This window comes from Mustela nivalis (assembly GCF_964662115.1).
Source record: "Mustela nivalis genome assembly, chromosome: 13".
NCBI lineage: Eukaryota > Metazoa > Chordata > Mammalia > Carnivora > Mustelidae > Mustela > Mustela nivalis.
The window spans coordinates 60,878,738-60,896,282 of record NC_139032.1 but is presented as its reverse complement, the minus strand read 5'-3'; the positions used below and the strand labels follow the sequence as shown (position 1 = coordinate 60,896,282).

The 17,545-nt window shown below is 46.4% G+C and overlaps 1 protein-coding gene across 7 annotated transcripts in view; it reads right to left on the bottom strand.

Annotated features, from left to right (window-relative positions):
* CCDC180 (coiled-coil domain containing 180) overlaps positions 1-17,545 on the bottom strand; it is a 68,352-nt gene that overhangs the window by 8,973 nt on the left and 41,834 nt on the right. For 6 of the 7 annotated variants that reach the window (XM_082694920.1, XM_082694924.1, XM_082694923.1 and 3 more), the window contains 8 exons: positions 14,972-15,070; positions 12,825-12,944; positions 11,074-11,246; positions 10,748-10,803; positions 10,548-10,626; positions 8,679-8,756; positions 3,741-3,807; positions 2,798-2,939 (listed from right to left, as the gene is read on the bottom strand). In XM_082694920.1, coding sequence (XP_082551046.1) covers positions 2,798-2,939; positions 3,741-3,807; positions 8,679-8,756; positions 10,548-10,626; positions 10,748-10,803; positions 11,074-11,246; positions 12,825-12,944; positions 14,972-15,070 — 814 coding nt within the window. The remainder of the gene's footprint in view (positions 1-2,797; positions 2,940-3,740; positions 3,808-8,678; positions 8,757-10,547; positions 10,627-10,747; positions 10,804-11,073; positions 11,247-12,824; positions 12,945-14,971; positions 15,071-17,545) is intronic. The other variant, XM_082694926.1, reaches the window with a different exon arrangement.

The following is a 17,545-nucleotide window of genomic DNA, read 5'->3' as shown; positions in this document are numbered from 1 at the left end:
TGTGAGAATCCTTAGAGGTTTTAACTGAAGGCGGGTTTTTTCTAGAAAGGATGTGTAGTTGTCTCCACCAGGTAAGCATCTGGGCACCACTAACACAAGCTCATTTTGAGCTATATTATCCAATGGAAGTCTTTTGGATGATCCACAAAAATAAAGTCAAATTCAAGTACAAAAACTATTTTATAGCTATGGATTTTTAAAAAAGATTTTATTTATTTGCCAGAGAGAGAGAGAGCACAAGCAGGGGTGAGGGACAGGGGGAGAAGCAGACTCTCTGTTGAGCAGGAGCCCATCACAGGACTTGATCCCAGATCATGACCTGAGGCAGAGGCAGCCACTTAACCGACTGAACAACCCAGGCATCCCAATAGCTATGGATTCACTGGAGTTTTCCTTATGCTTTACCCAGTAGCAGAGTTTCTAATAAGACTGTTTCTTTCTAGGGGTGCCTAGGTGGTTCAGTGGGTTGGGGCCTCTGCCTTCGGCTCGGTTCATGGTCTCAGGGTCCTGGGATCCAGCCCCTCGTCGGGCTCTCTGATCAGCGGGGAGCCTGCTTCCCCCTCTCTCTCTGCCTGCCTCTCTGCCTACTTGTGATCTCTGTCTGTCAAATAAATAAATAAATAAATCTTAAAAAAAAAAAAAAGACTGTTTCTTTCTAGTCACTGGTGGTGGTAGTGGTGTGGAAATGGGGAGGGGGGCTTGGTTTCTGTTTCATTTGCCCTACTCTGCAGCTGGAGCCCTTTGGGGTCCCAGTTTTCTGTGGCTTGTGTCCTTCCAGACTTTTTCCCTTGGGTGGTCTGGGGCTTTGTCTCTTCTTCCCAAGGCCCTGGAGACTCACGAAATTAAAGATGCAAGTTCACCTGGGAGTCAGCAAAGGCCTTCGGGCAATGTGTTGCTATTAAATTTCTCTCTTGGAGTTCCTATTGTCACCCAATTTAGGGGCCTTGTGAGTTTCTTACTTTATCACTAGTTCACCAAGACATTTAAAAGACTTTATCACAGGATGTCTGGGTGGCTCAACTGGTTAAGCGGCTGCCTTCAGCTCAGGTCATGATCCTGGAGTCCCAGGACTGAGTCCCACACCGTGCTTCCTGCTCAGCAGGGAATCTGCTTCTCGAGCTGACCTCTCTCATGTTCTCTCTCTCTCTCTCTCTCTCTCTCTCTCTCTTTTTCTCAAATAAATAAATAAATAATCTTTAATAAAAAATACTTTATCACAAAAATATTATATCCAATACTTCCAAATGTTTCCAGTGGGAAGGTTGGTCAGGATACTGGACTCCCATGCTTTGGGAAATGGAAGTCACCATTTAATGGGAACTGTGACTCCTGCAGAGAAGACATAATCTGCAGCATTTCCCAAACCCATTTGACCAGAACCTTTTGTTTGAGGATGGTCATAGAAGCTGGGATCCTGGAGTTCATGTGGGGAAATTCTGAGCTAAGAGAAACAGTTTGAGATCCAGTCGCTGTATTGTAACAGCAGCGAGCCCCACACGGCTGATTTTCCCTGGATGTGGCGGGTCTCTGCGGCAGTGAGTGTTGTCCTAATCTCTGGTGTACAGATAAGGAAACTGAGGTTCACAGAATTGAGGGGACTTAATCAAGGTCACAAGGCAGGGAGATGACAGTGCTGGGTCTGATCCAAGGTCTGGGTGTCCCCTTATCCTCTTCCTCTTCTACCAATAAGCATGCTTGTGAGGGGCCCTCAGGTTTCCTGCCTTAGAAGCAGGAATAATTAGGGCTTAAAAGAGTATACAACAGACATGGCTATAGATAAAGCTGTGGAGGAATGTGGAGAGATGACAAAGGTAGGCACTGGGTGTGTTTTCACAGCTTCTTTCAAGTCATTACAATAAACGTGAACAGACGACGTGTTCTACCTGACTGTTTTTGTGCTCTCCAGGAGGCTGTGTCTGTTGGAGTCATCAGAGCCCAGCACAGGCCAGGCATCCAGTAGAACACTTAAACAACCAACCATGGAAAGTTTTCTTCAAATGGTCGAATACAGAGTTGCCGCGGGGCCCAGCTGTTCCACTCCTTGTTATATATATCCAAGAGCAGTGAAAACATACGTCCACATGAAATGCATGTGCGAATGCATGTGGCAGCATTATTCACAGTGGCCAAAGGTGGAAACCACCAGATGAATGGATAAACGAACCATGGTATGTGCACACAATGGAATAAGAATTGGCCATAAAGAGGAATGAAATAGTGCCACTCGCTACAGCATGAGTGAGCCTTGAAAACATTACAGAAAATGAAAGAAGCCAGCCATAAAAGACCACACGGTACATGGTTCCATTCATATGCAAGCCTGGATTAGGAAAATCTATAGAGGGAGAAAGCTGCTGAGCAGTGCTGAGGGCTGCAGCAGTGATGGAGGGACAGGGGTTCTGAAACTGGCAGTGGTGATGGTTGTCTGACTCTGTGAGTCTCCTAAAATCCACTGGCTTGTACTTTACATGGGCGAATGGGATGGCATGTGAGTATCTCAGTAAAGCTCTCAAAGTCATCTGTGCAATGAACAAAGCATTCTTAGTGATGTCCATCACCAGATTTCTCAAGAAACGTGATTTTTTTTTTTTTCAGCATTGCTTTTCCTCCCAATTCAATCCGATCAACACTTTGACCTCACCCTAAGAGGATGGCTCTTCACAGTGAGCCTCCCATGCCTCCCCCGGTAACCTCCAGGTCAAGAAGGCTTTCTGCGGGCTCTGAGGCCCAGGCTCCCCTCAGATGGTGGCACGTGCCATGCCCCTGACCTGCCCACCTGCCTGTCACCTGCACCCACCTATGAGGCAGGAGTTATGGTACTCGTCTGTCTGCATGTGGTACTCCAGGATCTTCTTGCAGATGTTCTCGGCGCACTGGTCAAAGTTTTCATACATGCAGTCAGGCCTGGTGATGGCACGCTTCTCTCTCCGATAGAACTCCTGCAGGAGAGGCTGACCGTCACCACGGGGCTCCAGAGCATCTCCACGCTCCTATGATCTCCACCCTGTCCTCCACGCCGCCTAGCCCTTTCTCCTGATGGCACCCCTGCCAGTCACACTCCTCCTACCCAATCACCCTTTTCACCACTGTCATTATCCCAGATGCAATGCACACATGACTGAATGGCAAAACTCTATTTGTCCTTCAAGACCCAAATGGAATCTTATTTCAATGATCAGGTCGATAGCTTTCTATGATGCTTTCTCTGAAGTGCCAAGCTGGGTACTAGGCCGAGCACCACCAATATGGAAGACTCAGAGCCCCAGTTCTGAAGGATTTGTAGCCCAGTGGGAGGCTGACGGGAACATGCACAGACACCCGCGTGTGGGGTGTGCTGGAACTGGGCACTGGGTAGCTCCCATTGGACGTCCCCCCAGAGTGCCTGCTCCAGCAGCCCCACCCGTGGGGCCATCATGCCTGTCGCCCATCTGTGGGACACTGGCCTCCCAGGGACAGAGACTGGGCTTGCTGTTCTTGGCCCACTCAGTATCTGACACACAGTGTCTGGGAAAAGTCTGGTGGATCAATAAATAGATAAATTATTAAATGAGGTTTAATTCTTAGGAAAACACAGGAGGTGACATGAAGGTGGGTAGCTGTGGGTGTGGGAGCTGGAATCCCCTTTCTCAATTTCACCCACAAGGCCATTATCAGCAGAACAAAAGAGGCAGAGGCAGCTGTGATGTGTGGCCCACCGCCGGTCAAGGGACAGGCCGAGGCCTGTGGGTAGCGGCCCTCACCTCTACCACGTTCAACAGATGCTCATTGCTCTCCCAGAGAAGGGTCAGGATGATCCCTTTAAAATCCCTGCAATACACAAAAGACAGATCCCTGAGGAGCCTTATCTAATCACACCAAATGGTGTGGACAAAACCAAATGGACAAAACATTCTGTGGCCCAGCCAGAATCAGACACTTCATGTGATGCCCAGGTGCGCTCTCACCTAATATTTCTATGTGTCTAGTTTAAATCCCTCTCTGATGTGACAAGGTGGGTTTGGCCCAGCCAGAATTAGATACTTCATGTGATGCCCAGGTGTGCTCTCACCTAATATTTCTATGTGTCTAGTTTAAATACCTCTCTGATGTGACAAGGTGGGTTTGACCCATTCCAAGAGTCTATGCTCTTTTGGCTTCATTGATCCTTGTAGCTACTTGCTCCTGCCCCAGGACCTTTGCACATACCAATTCCCCTCCCCACCCCAAGAACACTGCCAACTTTCCTGTTGGTCACATTTGCTACTGCTCTTCCTCAGATCCCAGCTTGGAGACAATTCCTGACCATCCTATTCCCATGTTCTCAAAGTAGTCCTCAACCCTACAACGCTATCCACAGGGGGATTTGGGACTGGCTGATTAACCTCTATCTCTCCCAGAAAAACGGTAAAGTCCACCTGGACACAATTTTTCAGAATTTCTATTAATGACACAGTGATGGCTGAACACACATGTTATTGGCCAATTTCTAACATATATGCATATCAGTCACTTGATGTTTCATTTGGAAAATTTGCTCATCATAATTAAAGAAAATTAGAAACAGACTGAAAAGCAAAGGGAAAAATGAAGGCCAACATTTTCTGTTATTTCCTTCTGCTGCTTTTAAAATCAGTTTGGAATTAGGTTCATGTATATTTTACATTCTGTTCACTTGTTAAGTGTTCCCCCACATTAAGATATCTCTTTAAATGGCTGTGTAACACTACTGAGTATGGAAGCACCATGGTTTGCAATCTCCTATTTTTAGAATGTTAAGTTTTCCCATTTTTAACCAGGATAAAAAGTATTGCGTGGGGTATCTTTGTGTGAGTTCTCTCTTCTCAACAGTTTCCTTGGGAGATGGTTTCCTTGGGAGAAACACCTTTTGTTGCACAAAAGGATAATTCTATGGCCTTTACTACCTTCCCAAACTGCTTTCTAGAAAGATCTTTTGCTGGCTGTGACAAAAACTCTTTTGGGCCAAACGTTAGACAGAATCCTTTGTATTTGATCACCATCCTTTCCCAAACAGTCTGCTGTAGGATTCATGCCACTGGCATGATTTGACTAAGGATAATGTGGAACCTCACTGGCTTCTCTGGGAAACTTCACATATCCCCAGACTGGTCCATCTCAGCCCTCTGCCTTCGCCTCACCTTTGTTCCTTGACTTCCTCCTCTAGCCACCTCCATCTCCCCTTCAGTTTCCCGGTACACTCTGACATGCCCCCCTGCAAAGCCCCAGCTCTGTCCACCCTGAAGGATCTTTCCCTTCCCATCCCCACCCTCAGCTCCCACAATCCCTGGACTCTAGGTTTCCCATCCCTCTCAGGGCTCTCAGGGAACCAGAGAACACTAAAAACAAATATCTGAAATGGAAAAGGAAAAAGCGCTCTTTGGAAATAGGTTGAGTGTTTTAGCCACTGACATGCATCCCAGAATTTGAGAACTCTTACTGAGTATACCTATTTTCATGGCAACCCCCAACTATTCATGGGGGTTCAGTAAGAATCCATCCTCCTTGTAATGGGACATACCTCAAAGCACTAATACATAACCAAGGCTTTGGATAGAATATCATGTGGAGAAGGACACATAGAATCAGATATGACCAGACAATTATAAGGAACTAGGGTCAATTTTATGGAGCCAGTGGTTTTTACAAAGCCCTCTTGGGAAAAGCAGCCTGTACCTGGCTTACAGGGTTCCCAGCTTACATGTGAGGAAGACCCCTTCCTAGCAAGCCGAGGAATCTAGAATACTATAGGGTCTCAAGAAGAGAGGGTTTCACTTAAATCTAGAAGGATCGCAGGTGAACTCTGGCCTGGCTTCTTAGCCCCAGGAGGCTTTTGCAAGTCTACTCTGAAACTCTTTATGAAGAGATCTCTGCGATCAGTTACCACACTTGCTGCACCTACATGAAGAATCAGGCCAAACCTAAAGAAATCAAGCATGTTTTGTAGACATGTTTTGTAGACAAGCATCAGAAAGAGGGGTGATAGAAGCTTTATGCCTCAGTGGAAAATTACAGCACACTCTTGTGGGTTAGAAGATTCTAGTCCTGTTTACTGTCTTTGAGATTGTGTTACCTATCTGTAAACGGGACTGGGATCTTGCCATCTTGCACAGTTGGTCAGTCCTTACCAAACACTCAGTTCTGCTAGTTTCCTTCAATATCTGGCTACAACTCCCCCAGTGAATGTTTCCAAATTCTCTCCCACTTGGCTGACTTGATGCCACCGAGAACAAGGCTTGGCTGCCTGGATCCTTATTGGGACTTCCTGTCATTTATGGCTGACTTTCCCTCCAAAATCTAATGAAGTCCAGCAAGCTGACACTGGACGAGAGACAACCATAATGCCTAGAGCTACTCCCGTGTGGGCCACTCAGGATGCTTCAGGCCCAGCATCCAGAAAGCTTGACTGGGTACCCTACCACCAAGTCTCAACAGGTGGTTCAGCTGGTCTTTAAGGAACAAAAGCCGACGGAATGAGAAATGAACTGATAGTCTTTCCTTAAATAAGAGGAGGGACTAACAATGACTCTCTGCTCAACCAGACTTCAGACAGGCTCTTTTGAGCCTACTTCCTGACAAGGCCTCATCCTTGGGCACTGTCTTTGGCCTGCTGGGTCTTATGTGAGCAAGAACACTGTAAAGTCAGTTGAGACACAACCCCCCCACGCTCATATTGGATGACCTTCGCTATCCGATCACCATGACCAAGAATCCTGCTAAGTAGGCTTAGTAAGAATCCCACTACCTTTCAATTTTCTACTCATTCCCCTCCCCCACCGCTCTGCACACTGGCTACAGATCTTCTCTTGTCCTTATTGTATTCTGAGTTGAGGCCTACCTTTCCCCTGTTGGAACAGTCTTGACGCCTATTGCAATGGTCCTGCATAAAGTCTTCCCTACTGTTCAAACAAGGATCAGAATAAATTTTCCTTCAACAACTCATACTGGCAGTACCTGGGAGGGACCATCTGCACTCTCCCTTGATAAACTGGGAACTTCCTCTAAAAATCTATTTACAGATTGGTTAATCTCGGGCAAAATATGGGATGGATTTCTTCCCCTTTCATTGGTTTGCATTCTAGTGAGGATTAGTGTTTTCTCAACATGTGTGTTCCTAATTTTATCTCCTCCTTGTGTGTGGTCTCTTCCAGTTCTCCCCCTTACCCTACTGAGTGCTGGAAATTTCCTTAGCAGTTTGCTGAGGGCAGGGGGGCAGGAAGAGGAGCCAATTCTTGCTTTGTTGACCTTATCTACCACTGTTGTGTCTTGGCTGGTTGCTATATAACTTTTAATTGCAATTTACCTCAGAGGAGTTAAAAAACCTATTTGCCAAAGTTTTCCATCATTTTTCCTTGTGATTTCATCTAGTGTTTCTTGGGGTGATGATCCTGTATAGTCAAGGGAGGCCTGTGGGTAACCCTCTGCTCCTCTCTACAGCCCCATGAGGAGGATCGTCTTCTACCCGCAGTGCACAGAGAAAATGAAGGCTTGGAAGATGTTGCTTAGAGTCCCAGTGTGGGGGTCAAAACATCATCTGTCTGATTCCATTTCCTGATCAATTCACCACTAAGCTAGGCCAGGAAAGTCTCTCCCCTTTCAGAGATTTCATAAATGCTTTCTGTTTAGTCTGTGATTTTTTTCTTTCCACCACAAAAATACCATGGTGCCTCCATATGGTGGCTAACTATTTAACAACACAAAGGGATGGACAACTAATGCATGTGACAGCTGGGGCGGACCTCAAGGATATTATGCTGAGTGCAAAAAGCCACTCTGAAAAGGTAATACACCGTATAAGACTGTTTATATGACATTGTTGAAATGACAAAATGGTAGGGCTGGAAAAGGGATTTGTGGTTGCTCAGGGTTGGAAATGGTGATGGAGAGGGGGTACGTATGGTTATGAAGGGACAGCAGAGTGACCGATCTGTTGGTGGTGATGGCACAGTTCTGTTTCTTGATTTTGATGATGGTTATACGAATATATACATGCGATAAAATGATAGAACTATACAAAATGGAAAGAGAGAGTCAAGATTTTAATGATAAGGAATGTCTTTTTGTGAGGGAACAAGGGAGATTCTAGCTGTTGACTTGGACCCAACATCTGGGCCACCTGAAGTGAAAGCCACTTTTTTTTTTTCTTTGCAAAGTTCACAAAACCTCAGAGATAAGACCAGTAAGGCAAAAAGACTGATAAGTAGGGGTGCTGTGATGGTGAGATCCCTGGTTAAGGGGGTATGTGTGTATTCATTGTATATCTTGACTTTCTCTGAGGGCCCCCAGTTTTCTGAAGCTAAAATCTTGCTTGTTTAAACAGCTTGAAATATAGCCATTTTAAGTGAAAAAGAGTTTGTTTTAATCAATAAAATTAAAATAAAGGAAAAGAGGAATAGGAGAGGTGAGGCATTAGAAAATTGAAAAAAAAAAAACACAAAAAACCCCCAAACCTAAAAGGGGTATGCTGCCCTGCTACCCCAAAAAACTTAGATTGGAAAATGAGAAATTTTGATGAACATGTCTCTCAAAGAATTTAGGTGAAATGGAATGAGACACATTGACCTTGACCCTTACCTGTCCCCTCACTCACCCCTCCTTCTTCTTTTCCCCCCAGTTGTGTCAGGTTTAGCCACCCCCTGACTGAGACAATGGGTTAAAGAGTTAAAGGATGAGGTTCCACTTACTCAGCTGGAGGTGGTGGCTTCTCCCCGAGCACCTGGAACTTTCTGTCCATTCGGTTGGGCTTGGAGTACCGTGTGATGCTGTGAGACACAGGTGAGTCAGTGCCTGGGAGGTTGGCATGGACAGGCAGGTCTCCTGGGCCTAGAGCCTCTGGGCCTGCCTGGGGATACCATGACTCCCGTGTCTGGGGCTGAACCCTTCAAGATACTTCCCTACTCCCCATCTTCTGTGGAGACAATCTTATTGTGGGGGTGAAGTCCTTATTGTTAAAACCCACCCAAGGTCCCTGAGAGGGGGTGAAGGGCCAGAAATTATATATCCTTGCTTCTCTGTAGTGAGGACCTAAAGAAAAACAGGTTGAGGGGCTTCTCAAATCAAAGTACATTATGCCCAATTAAACTTGAATTTCATAGAAGCAGCGAATAATGTTTAGTTTAAGTAGGTTCCATGCAACATCAGATAGCCCTAGCAACATGGACTGTATTTTGTAACCACTGAAAGACTGACTGTACAAATGGATAACAGCTGGACTGTACAGAAATACAGAAATCTCTGACCCATACCCTATAGCCACCTGCCCAGGAAAGCAACTCCTTGTCGACTATAAAGAAAAACTTGGGAAGCCAGCCTGATGTAGGGCAGACTTGCAGGAAGCCTTACTGTTCTCTCTCATGGCAATCCAAAATGCTAAACAACTACTCATGTAACTGTCAGCTCGAAAAGGTTAGGACTTGATCATTTTCCCTGTTTCTAACTTGAGACTAACCAGAGAAAGCCAAATACACAGCCCTAAGTAATCACTTCGTTTGGCTGCTGCTAGCTGGCCGGCCTCCAGTTTCCCCATGTCAACAGCCTCCAATAAAAGCACACAGAAAGTCTTCCATTTCTTCACCATTGCCCCTTCACTCCCTCATCGGCCTTTGAGTCTCGGCTAAAATGTTAAGTGATGCTGGCTGACCCCCTTGCTGTACCACGCTCCGAATAAATAGCCGTTGCTTTTCTCATTTGATTGGCCTTGGGTTTATTTCCACATTGCAGATGGCGTTCGTGTTCAAATGGGCCTCTTGGAGGTATGCAAAGCAGGGATTTCCTCATTACCACTTCCTCAAAACCAGGAATGAAAGCATATAAACAAGGGCTCTCAGAGAATGCAGAAGTCACTTCAGCCACTGGCTCTGTTACTCGCCTTCTATAAAATCATTATCAGGAGACAGTGAGGTCCACACCCACTGAGCCATAAGTCTAATGACCGCAATGGAGGTACAGTGGGCAGAGGGCATGGCCAGGATGTAGAAGTCTAGGATTCCTCCTGTAAGGGAAGCCATCTCCAATGTGCCCCCCCCCTTTTTTTAAGATTTTATTTATTTGAGAGCGAGAGAGGATGAGAGAGAGAGCATGAGAGATAGAAAGGTCAAGGGAGAAGCAGATTACCTGCTGAGCACAGAGCCCAATATGGGCCTTGATCTGGGACTCCAGGATCATGACCTGAGCCTAAGGCAGATGCCTAACCTACTGAGCCACCCAGGCACCCTCCAATGTCCCTCTTTTTTTTTTAACCAGGATGATGGATATGGGAAGAGGGCTGGGATCCAGCAGCTGCCACCACGGAGAGCCACAGAACATCAAGATGGGTTCTTGAGCTGGGAGGCCCATGTGAGCCACATCACTCAGCAGGAAAGTGCATAGACCTGACTAAAGCCAGCTTCAGAGCCAACCGCTCACGGGGTCCCTTGGGGGTCTCAGAACAGTGAGCAAAGGTGGTGTCTTCTGAGGACAGTCTATAGAAGCAACAGGGTGGGTTCTGGCCTATGTCTTGGGGGTGAAGGAAGGCATGTGGGCAGGGGAGATCCTGAGCAGCCCAGACTCCCTACCTTCCTGTTGAAGTGGCACTGGCACTGGACTGGGCTTTCTTCACGATGTGTTCCCCCCGGTTCTGGTGTCGCTTCAAGCCTTGGATGATGAGTGCCAAGGGCAAGAATGGAGGACCGGAGGTGAGGATGGGCCAGAGGGCAACACCAGCTCCCCCCCCCCCCGCCAGTCCCCTGAGACCCACAGGCCTGTTTGCCTCTACCTGTCTGGGACCGGTCTTTGTCACATGGCTGGGTTGAGCATTTTTCATCGTGAAGTCTGAAACCAAAGGAAAGGATATGAGCTTTTTCCCAGTGAGCACGAGATTAGCTACCATCCTGGTTAGGCCACAATACTGTGTATATCAGTCTGATTATGAGCCTCATTCCAGAGGAGGAAACTGAGGTTCAAGAGGAGAAGGCCTTATACAAAGTCACAGGCTGTCAGGGGTGGGAAACTTGTGTGCGGGACCCCAAAGATGGTGCCTGAAGTTTCGAGGCCATGAGCTAGGGTGGCGGAGCGCTCTCGCAAATCCCATAGCCAACTCACTGTAGGATCTTCTTGACCACTTCCACAGCTGGATCTTCAGTCATGGGCTTCCCCATGCGGCTCGGCTGGGCGAAGGACTCTGGGGTGACCAAGTCTACCTTGGCCTCCTCTTCAAGGGCTTCTGAAGACACCATGATGTCACTCTCTACCTCCAGGTCGGTCATGACATTGTCCTACAGGCCCAAGAGAAGGACCTGAGTTGGTGGGCCCAGCCTCAGTCCAGGGATGCAGGCAGGTTGTGTTCGTGTTTTCAGGCCCTGCAGCTGGCGGCCAGCTGCCTGATTCTCTGAGCCTCGATTTTCCTTCTTAAAAATGGTAATGGTCCTATCTCCGGGGTAATGGTCCTCCTGCATGAGGGTCATTCATGCAGGTATGCATGCATGCATTTATGTGCGCGTGCTGGCTTTCAAAATGTTTCCCAAGTACTTGCCCAGGTGCTGCCTGGGGCCTGGAACACAGCATAAAGAGGTTGCATGTGACCCTCATCTTTATGGGGCTTACAGTCTAGTCTAACATGCGCTTCTACAAATAAATGATTGGTCAAAACTGGGACCAGCGCTGTGAAAGAGAAGTTCCAGAGGCTTCCATGAGACCAAGGATCATGGACGTATAAGGCCAGCCTGCAGATATGTCCAGGCACTGTTCTTGAAAGGAAGGAGTGAATGAAAGGAGACAACACACCCCAAAAGCTGGATCTTGGAGAAAGGGTAGGAGTGGTGGCCCACAGGGGGTGCTTAGTTAGGCTGTTTCCTATCTTACCGAGTGTCCTTCTCTCAGCGGGGGACTATAAGAGGGAAGGGCCCTGGCTGGACTCCTGAGTTTCGTCTGGAAGGGCGCAGTGCCAGTGGTGTGAGGGATGCTTAGTACTGGTGGCCTGGTGTGAAGAGCCTTCCCATAAAGGAAGCACTGGCTCAAAACATGGCAGTGAGAAGGTGCCCGGAAAAGAACTTGCGGGGTGTCACTTTTGCCCACATTGGTTCTACGACACTTCCCCCTGGAACATGGTTGAGTGCCTCCAGCATTCAAAGCCTGGTGTGAGAGGCTGAGTATGGGGTGAAGGCAAAAAACTCTGTCCTTTTGGAGCACACAGTCTAGAGAGACAGCCCCTAAAAATGGAGACCTCACTGTAGGGTCTGAAAGAGAAGGCCCGGGGGTAAGCCATGTCTTTGGGGTAGAAATGAGGGCGAGAAATGAAGAGGCCATGGAGGGCAGGTTGAGAAAGCCACTGTAAAGACCCCGTCCCAGGGTCTGGATTTCACCCTGAAGGCAGAAGAGTGACAGAGTCAGACTGATCTTCTCCAGACTGCAGCTCAGGGAGTAGATCATGAGGGGAAGTGAGAGGGCACGGGCACGGGCACCCAGGTGGGCAAGGAGAGGGGGTAGGGATGGGATGGGGAGAAGGTAGTGGTTGCTCATGGGTGTGGACAAGAAGGAAGGGGCTGAAAGGTGAGGGTTGCCTGAGAGCCAGTGGGTGGGGTAAGCCAAAGGTCCTGGTGGAGATGAGGAGGTGGTGTCAAGAGGTGAGGGGTCTTCTAAGCACCCAAGGCAGGGAAGTGGACTATCTGGGATTTGAGCTCAGGTCTGACTGCATAGACTATAGTCTTCCTAATATATATATAGTCTTTATAGTAAGCCTGGTGTCCAACAGGAGCTTGGGAGCCTCTTCTTCCCTTAGGCTCTACTGAGCCTAGACCTGATGACTCCCCCACACTTTCCATTGCCAACCCCTTCCTTTACTGTCCATTCCTTACGGTAAAGACCACTTGAGTCATGGATGCTGTGTCCAGCCTGCAGTTGAGGTACTGAATCCTCTGGCCCAGTTTCTCTTTCCAAGTCTGGACGAAGCCAAGGAGGTCTTCTGAGGTCACCATCTAGGGTAAGAAAACCACAGGAAGCGGGCTGAAGGAAGGCTAGTTTCCTATATTTGAACTGCAGGCCTCTTGGTTCTCTGGAGGCCTCTCACTTGCAGGCAGAGCTCCGAGACAGTCGGGGAGAGCTCCGAGACAGTTGGGGATGCCAGCTGGCTCCCCTGGGCAGCTGCACTGGGAGCAAATCCTTCAATGATGGGGCATAGGAATTCTAGTCCTGGTTTTATGGGTTCATTCTGGACAAATCATTTAAATTTGCTCAACTCCATTTCCTTATTTGCATGGTGGTGACCCAGAATGTTCCCTCGGATCTCTTCTAGCTCTGATACTCTTAGAAGGAAATGTTTGGACAAGATGGCCAGGCTTTGTAGGAGTGAAATGACCACAGCCTTTCTGGAAGGTGATCTAATAAGGTCAGGGGCACATGCAGCAATCCCACAGACCATGCCCCTAGGTGCACAGAGAAGCACCTGGAAGGATGTTCACGCTCACTGCACATTTCACACATCACTCAGCAGTCCTCACACTTGGTCCCCTGAATTGTCTATTGGCCTCTGTAGACAACCCAGGCCACGAGGTGCATTGGCCTCTTCCACTTCCTTCATCTCCACTATGCTCTGGGTCCTATCCATTCCCCTGCCACTCAATTCCAGAACCAGAGGTGTCTCTGCTGGCATAATTCTCTCTGCCTCAGTTGCAGCACCCTGCCTCACTTCTCACTCCCTCCCTGACTTTCTGCACACAGCAGCCAGAAGGCACTCTTTGTGCATGGCACTGAGCCCATGACCCTGGCCACATCTGCCCCCCGGTCCCCACTGCCTCTGCCATGTATCCAATGTATTGTTCCCGTCTCCCAATCACTGCTTTGAAGAAATAGCCAACCAGTCCCCTCCATCCAACACGGTTGCCTGTCCACCCAAGTTCATGCTCCCCTGCCCTGGCCAGGAGGCTGTGCAAGCCCCACGCCCCCTGTCCAGCACCCTGACACCACCAGGAGGGTACAGTGAGGGGGCTGGGGAGGTGAGGAAATGTGGAAGAGCAAATGTTTCTGCTCTGGAGAGAGAGCTGTCTCTAGAGCGTCTGCTGAAGGGGTCACTTCAGATAGACCTGCTTTCCCTGAGTTCCTGGGTATGCGTAGAAAATTAGTGCAGGAAAATACAGAGGTCACTGGGGGCTCTGCAAAAAAAAAAAAAAAAAGTGTGAGAGAGAGACAGAATAAGATGAAGGATGTGTATTCACTCTGTGCTTTGTGGATGTTTGAATTTTCTTCAAGAAGCATGTGTTACTATGCAAGAAAAAGCAAGAAAGATAGACACTAAATGTCCTCTCAGTGTTGACAAAAATAAAACCTCAACTCAGTCACTGAAATGGAAGAGAAAAGACAAAGCTTGGTGAGGAAGGTGCATCCCGCTCAAGAAACCTCCAGCTGAGACTTCTGGTTCTCGAGTGTCCGGGGGAATCGTTGAGCAAACATTGCTCAGGGAGGCCAGGCTGAGCGTGAAACTCATGGGGGCGGAAAACAAGCAAGGAAACAACAGAAACGTGCAGAGAGACCTGCTATGCTGATCCGTATCGCTCTCGTTTGGACTCTACAGTTTATACATAGAAAACAGAAGTTACCAGTGTGTGTGCCATGATCAAAAAACCAAGCAAATGAAAAAAACAAAAAGCAAAAAACAAAAAAGTGGTTGTTCAGAGGCCAAAGTCCTGCTTCTATCTTTCATTGAGGGCTGAGTTCCAGTTACAAGGAGGGATGCCTGGTGACATCGGAGGGGGAGTGAAGTCAGACCTAAGCCCCCAACTCTCTGGACTCTAGAAGCCTGCTTGGGAGGGTCTGGGGGCTGAGGGAGGTAGCTGTGTTTTCTTTTCATCCTTAATTCCATTGACTAAAGCAGGAGTTGAGTAGGAAGGCTAGGAGGCCCCTCTGGAGCCGGAGGAATTTTGATGACAGATATAAGTTTACTTCTAGTTTATAATTCTGGTGTAATGCATCTTTACTATTCATAGCTTAGCAAATACTGAATACTTACTTTTTTATCTCCCTTTGAGTTTCGACACATTTCTACTTTCCTTTGGAGCTGTTCCAGAGAAGAATTTAATCCATCTGTTTGCAAATTAGATTTTGCAACCTAGAAAAACCAGAGGTTCCATGATTTGTTTCTAGAATACTTATTTTGATCAGGAAAATATATTATCAAAGGGGGATGAATTCAATATTGGAAAAACGAAATGGGGGAGAATGCAAAATGTTATCAGAAGCTAGATCAATGCAAATGTAAAAACTTTTTTTTGGGGGGGGGAACCTGTTTTTTATTCTCAAACAAATAAGGTTTAAAAATAAAAAAAATCAACAGGGCACCTGGGTGGCTCAGTCAGTTGGGCTTCTGCCTTTGGCTCAGGTGGTGACCCCAGCATCCTGGGATTGAGCCCCGCCTCGGGCTCCCTGTTCATCAGGGAGTTGGCTTCTCTCTCTCCCTCTGATTCTCTGCACCATTCATGTTTTCTCTCTCACAAATAAATATAAATAAATAAATACATAAATAAATAAAATCGACAACCCCCAGTAGTGGTTAAGGGCATTGTCCCACTAGGGGGGGTTGTCTGTATAAGCCACCTAGGAAACATGAGGAGCCTTAAAACATTTGTGCTCTGCCCCAGTGATCTAGCTCTGCGAGATACCCATGGACATAATCAGAGTTTCCTGCACAAGGGTGTTTATAATACCATTGGTATAATAATAAGTGAAATCCACCAAAATATTCCTCCAGAAAGGAATGGCTAAGTAAAAATAGCAACAAATTCAGGAGAGGGAAGCCATCACAGTAGTGTTTTTGAAAGAATCTTTAAAGATGATACACCTTAAAAAATTGTATAAATAGCATGAGGCCAGTTTTGTTCTTTATGTGTGTATATACACACACACACACACACACATATATATATATGAGAAATCTTTCCATATATAACATTTTTTTTTGTCAGAGATTTGAGCACAGGCACACAGAGTGGCAGACAGAGGCAGAGGGAGAAGCAGGCTTCCTGCTGAGCAAGGAGCCGGATGTGGGACTCAATCCCAGGATGCTGGGATCATGACCTGAGCCAAAGGCAGCCGCTTACCCTACTGAGCCACTCAGGCGTCCCGCTTTCCATATATAGAAAAAAGCTTAAAAATAAGTCAAAGTCACTCCTGGCTTTATTGAGATATTATTGACACATAACATTATGTAAGTTTAAGGTTTACAATGTGATGATTTGATACACTTATATATCACAAAATAATTATCACCATAACATTAACTGATACCTCCACCACATCAAATAATTACCATTTCCTTTTTGTGATGAAAACATTTAAGATCTACTCTCTTAGCTACTTTCAAGTATACAGCACAGTATTTTTAACTATAATATCATGCTTCACATTAGAGTCCCAGAACCTATTTGTCTTATAACTGAAAGTTTTTACCCACTGACCCTCATCTCTGCATTTCTCTTACCCCTCAGTCCCTGGTAACCGCCATTCGATCCTCGGTTATCTCTGAGTCTGGCTTTTCTAGATTCCACATGTAAGTGAGATCATACAGTATTCATCTCTCTCTGACTTATCTCACTATGGTTAATGCCCTCAAGGTCCATATGTGTTGTCACAAATGGTAGGATTTCCTTCCTTTTCATGGTCAAACAATGTTCCATTGTACAGATACCTCTTCTTTATCCATTCATCTGTTGACACTCTGCCACATTGTTCACATTCACATTGTGAAAAATGCTGCAATGAACATGGGAGTGCAGATATGGCTACAAGACCATATTTTCATTTCCTTTGGATATATAACCAAAAATGGGACTGCTGGATCATATGGTGGTTCCATACTGTTTTCCACAGTGGCTGCACCAGTTTGCATTCCCCCAAACAGTGCACAAGGATTCTTTTTTCTCCACACCCTTGCCGTCAGTTACTATCTCTTATCTTTTTGATGACAGCCATTTTAACAAGTTCAAGGTGATACCCCATTGTCATTGTGACTTGTCATTCCCTGATGATGGGTGATGTTGAGCACCTTTTCATCCACCCATTGGCCATTTGTATGTCTTCTATTGGAAAATGTTTATTCAGTTCCTTTGGGCAAAGGAAATTTAACTTATTATTTATTTTATTATATTATTATTTATTTATTATATTATTATTTTAATTTATTACTAAATTTATATATTTTTTTTAAATTTTATTTATTTATTTGATGGAGAGAGATCACAAGTAGGCAGAGAGGCAGGCAGAGAGAGAGAGAGCAGGCTTCCTGACGAGCAGAGAGCCTCATGTGGGACTCGATCCCAAGACCCTGAGATCATGACCCGAGCCAAAGGCAGCAGCCTAACCCACTGAGCCACCCAGGTGCCCCTTATTACTAAATTTAAATCATATTGTTTACTTCTTTTGCTATGGAGTTATAGGAGTTCTTTATATATTTTGGATATTAACCTCTTATCAGATATATTATTTGTAAATATTTTCTCCTATTCTGTAAGTTATCTTTTCATTTTGTTGTCTCTTTTGCTGTCCAGAAGCTAGTCGATGTGATGCAGTCCCACTTGTTAATTTTTCC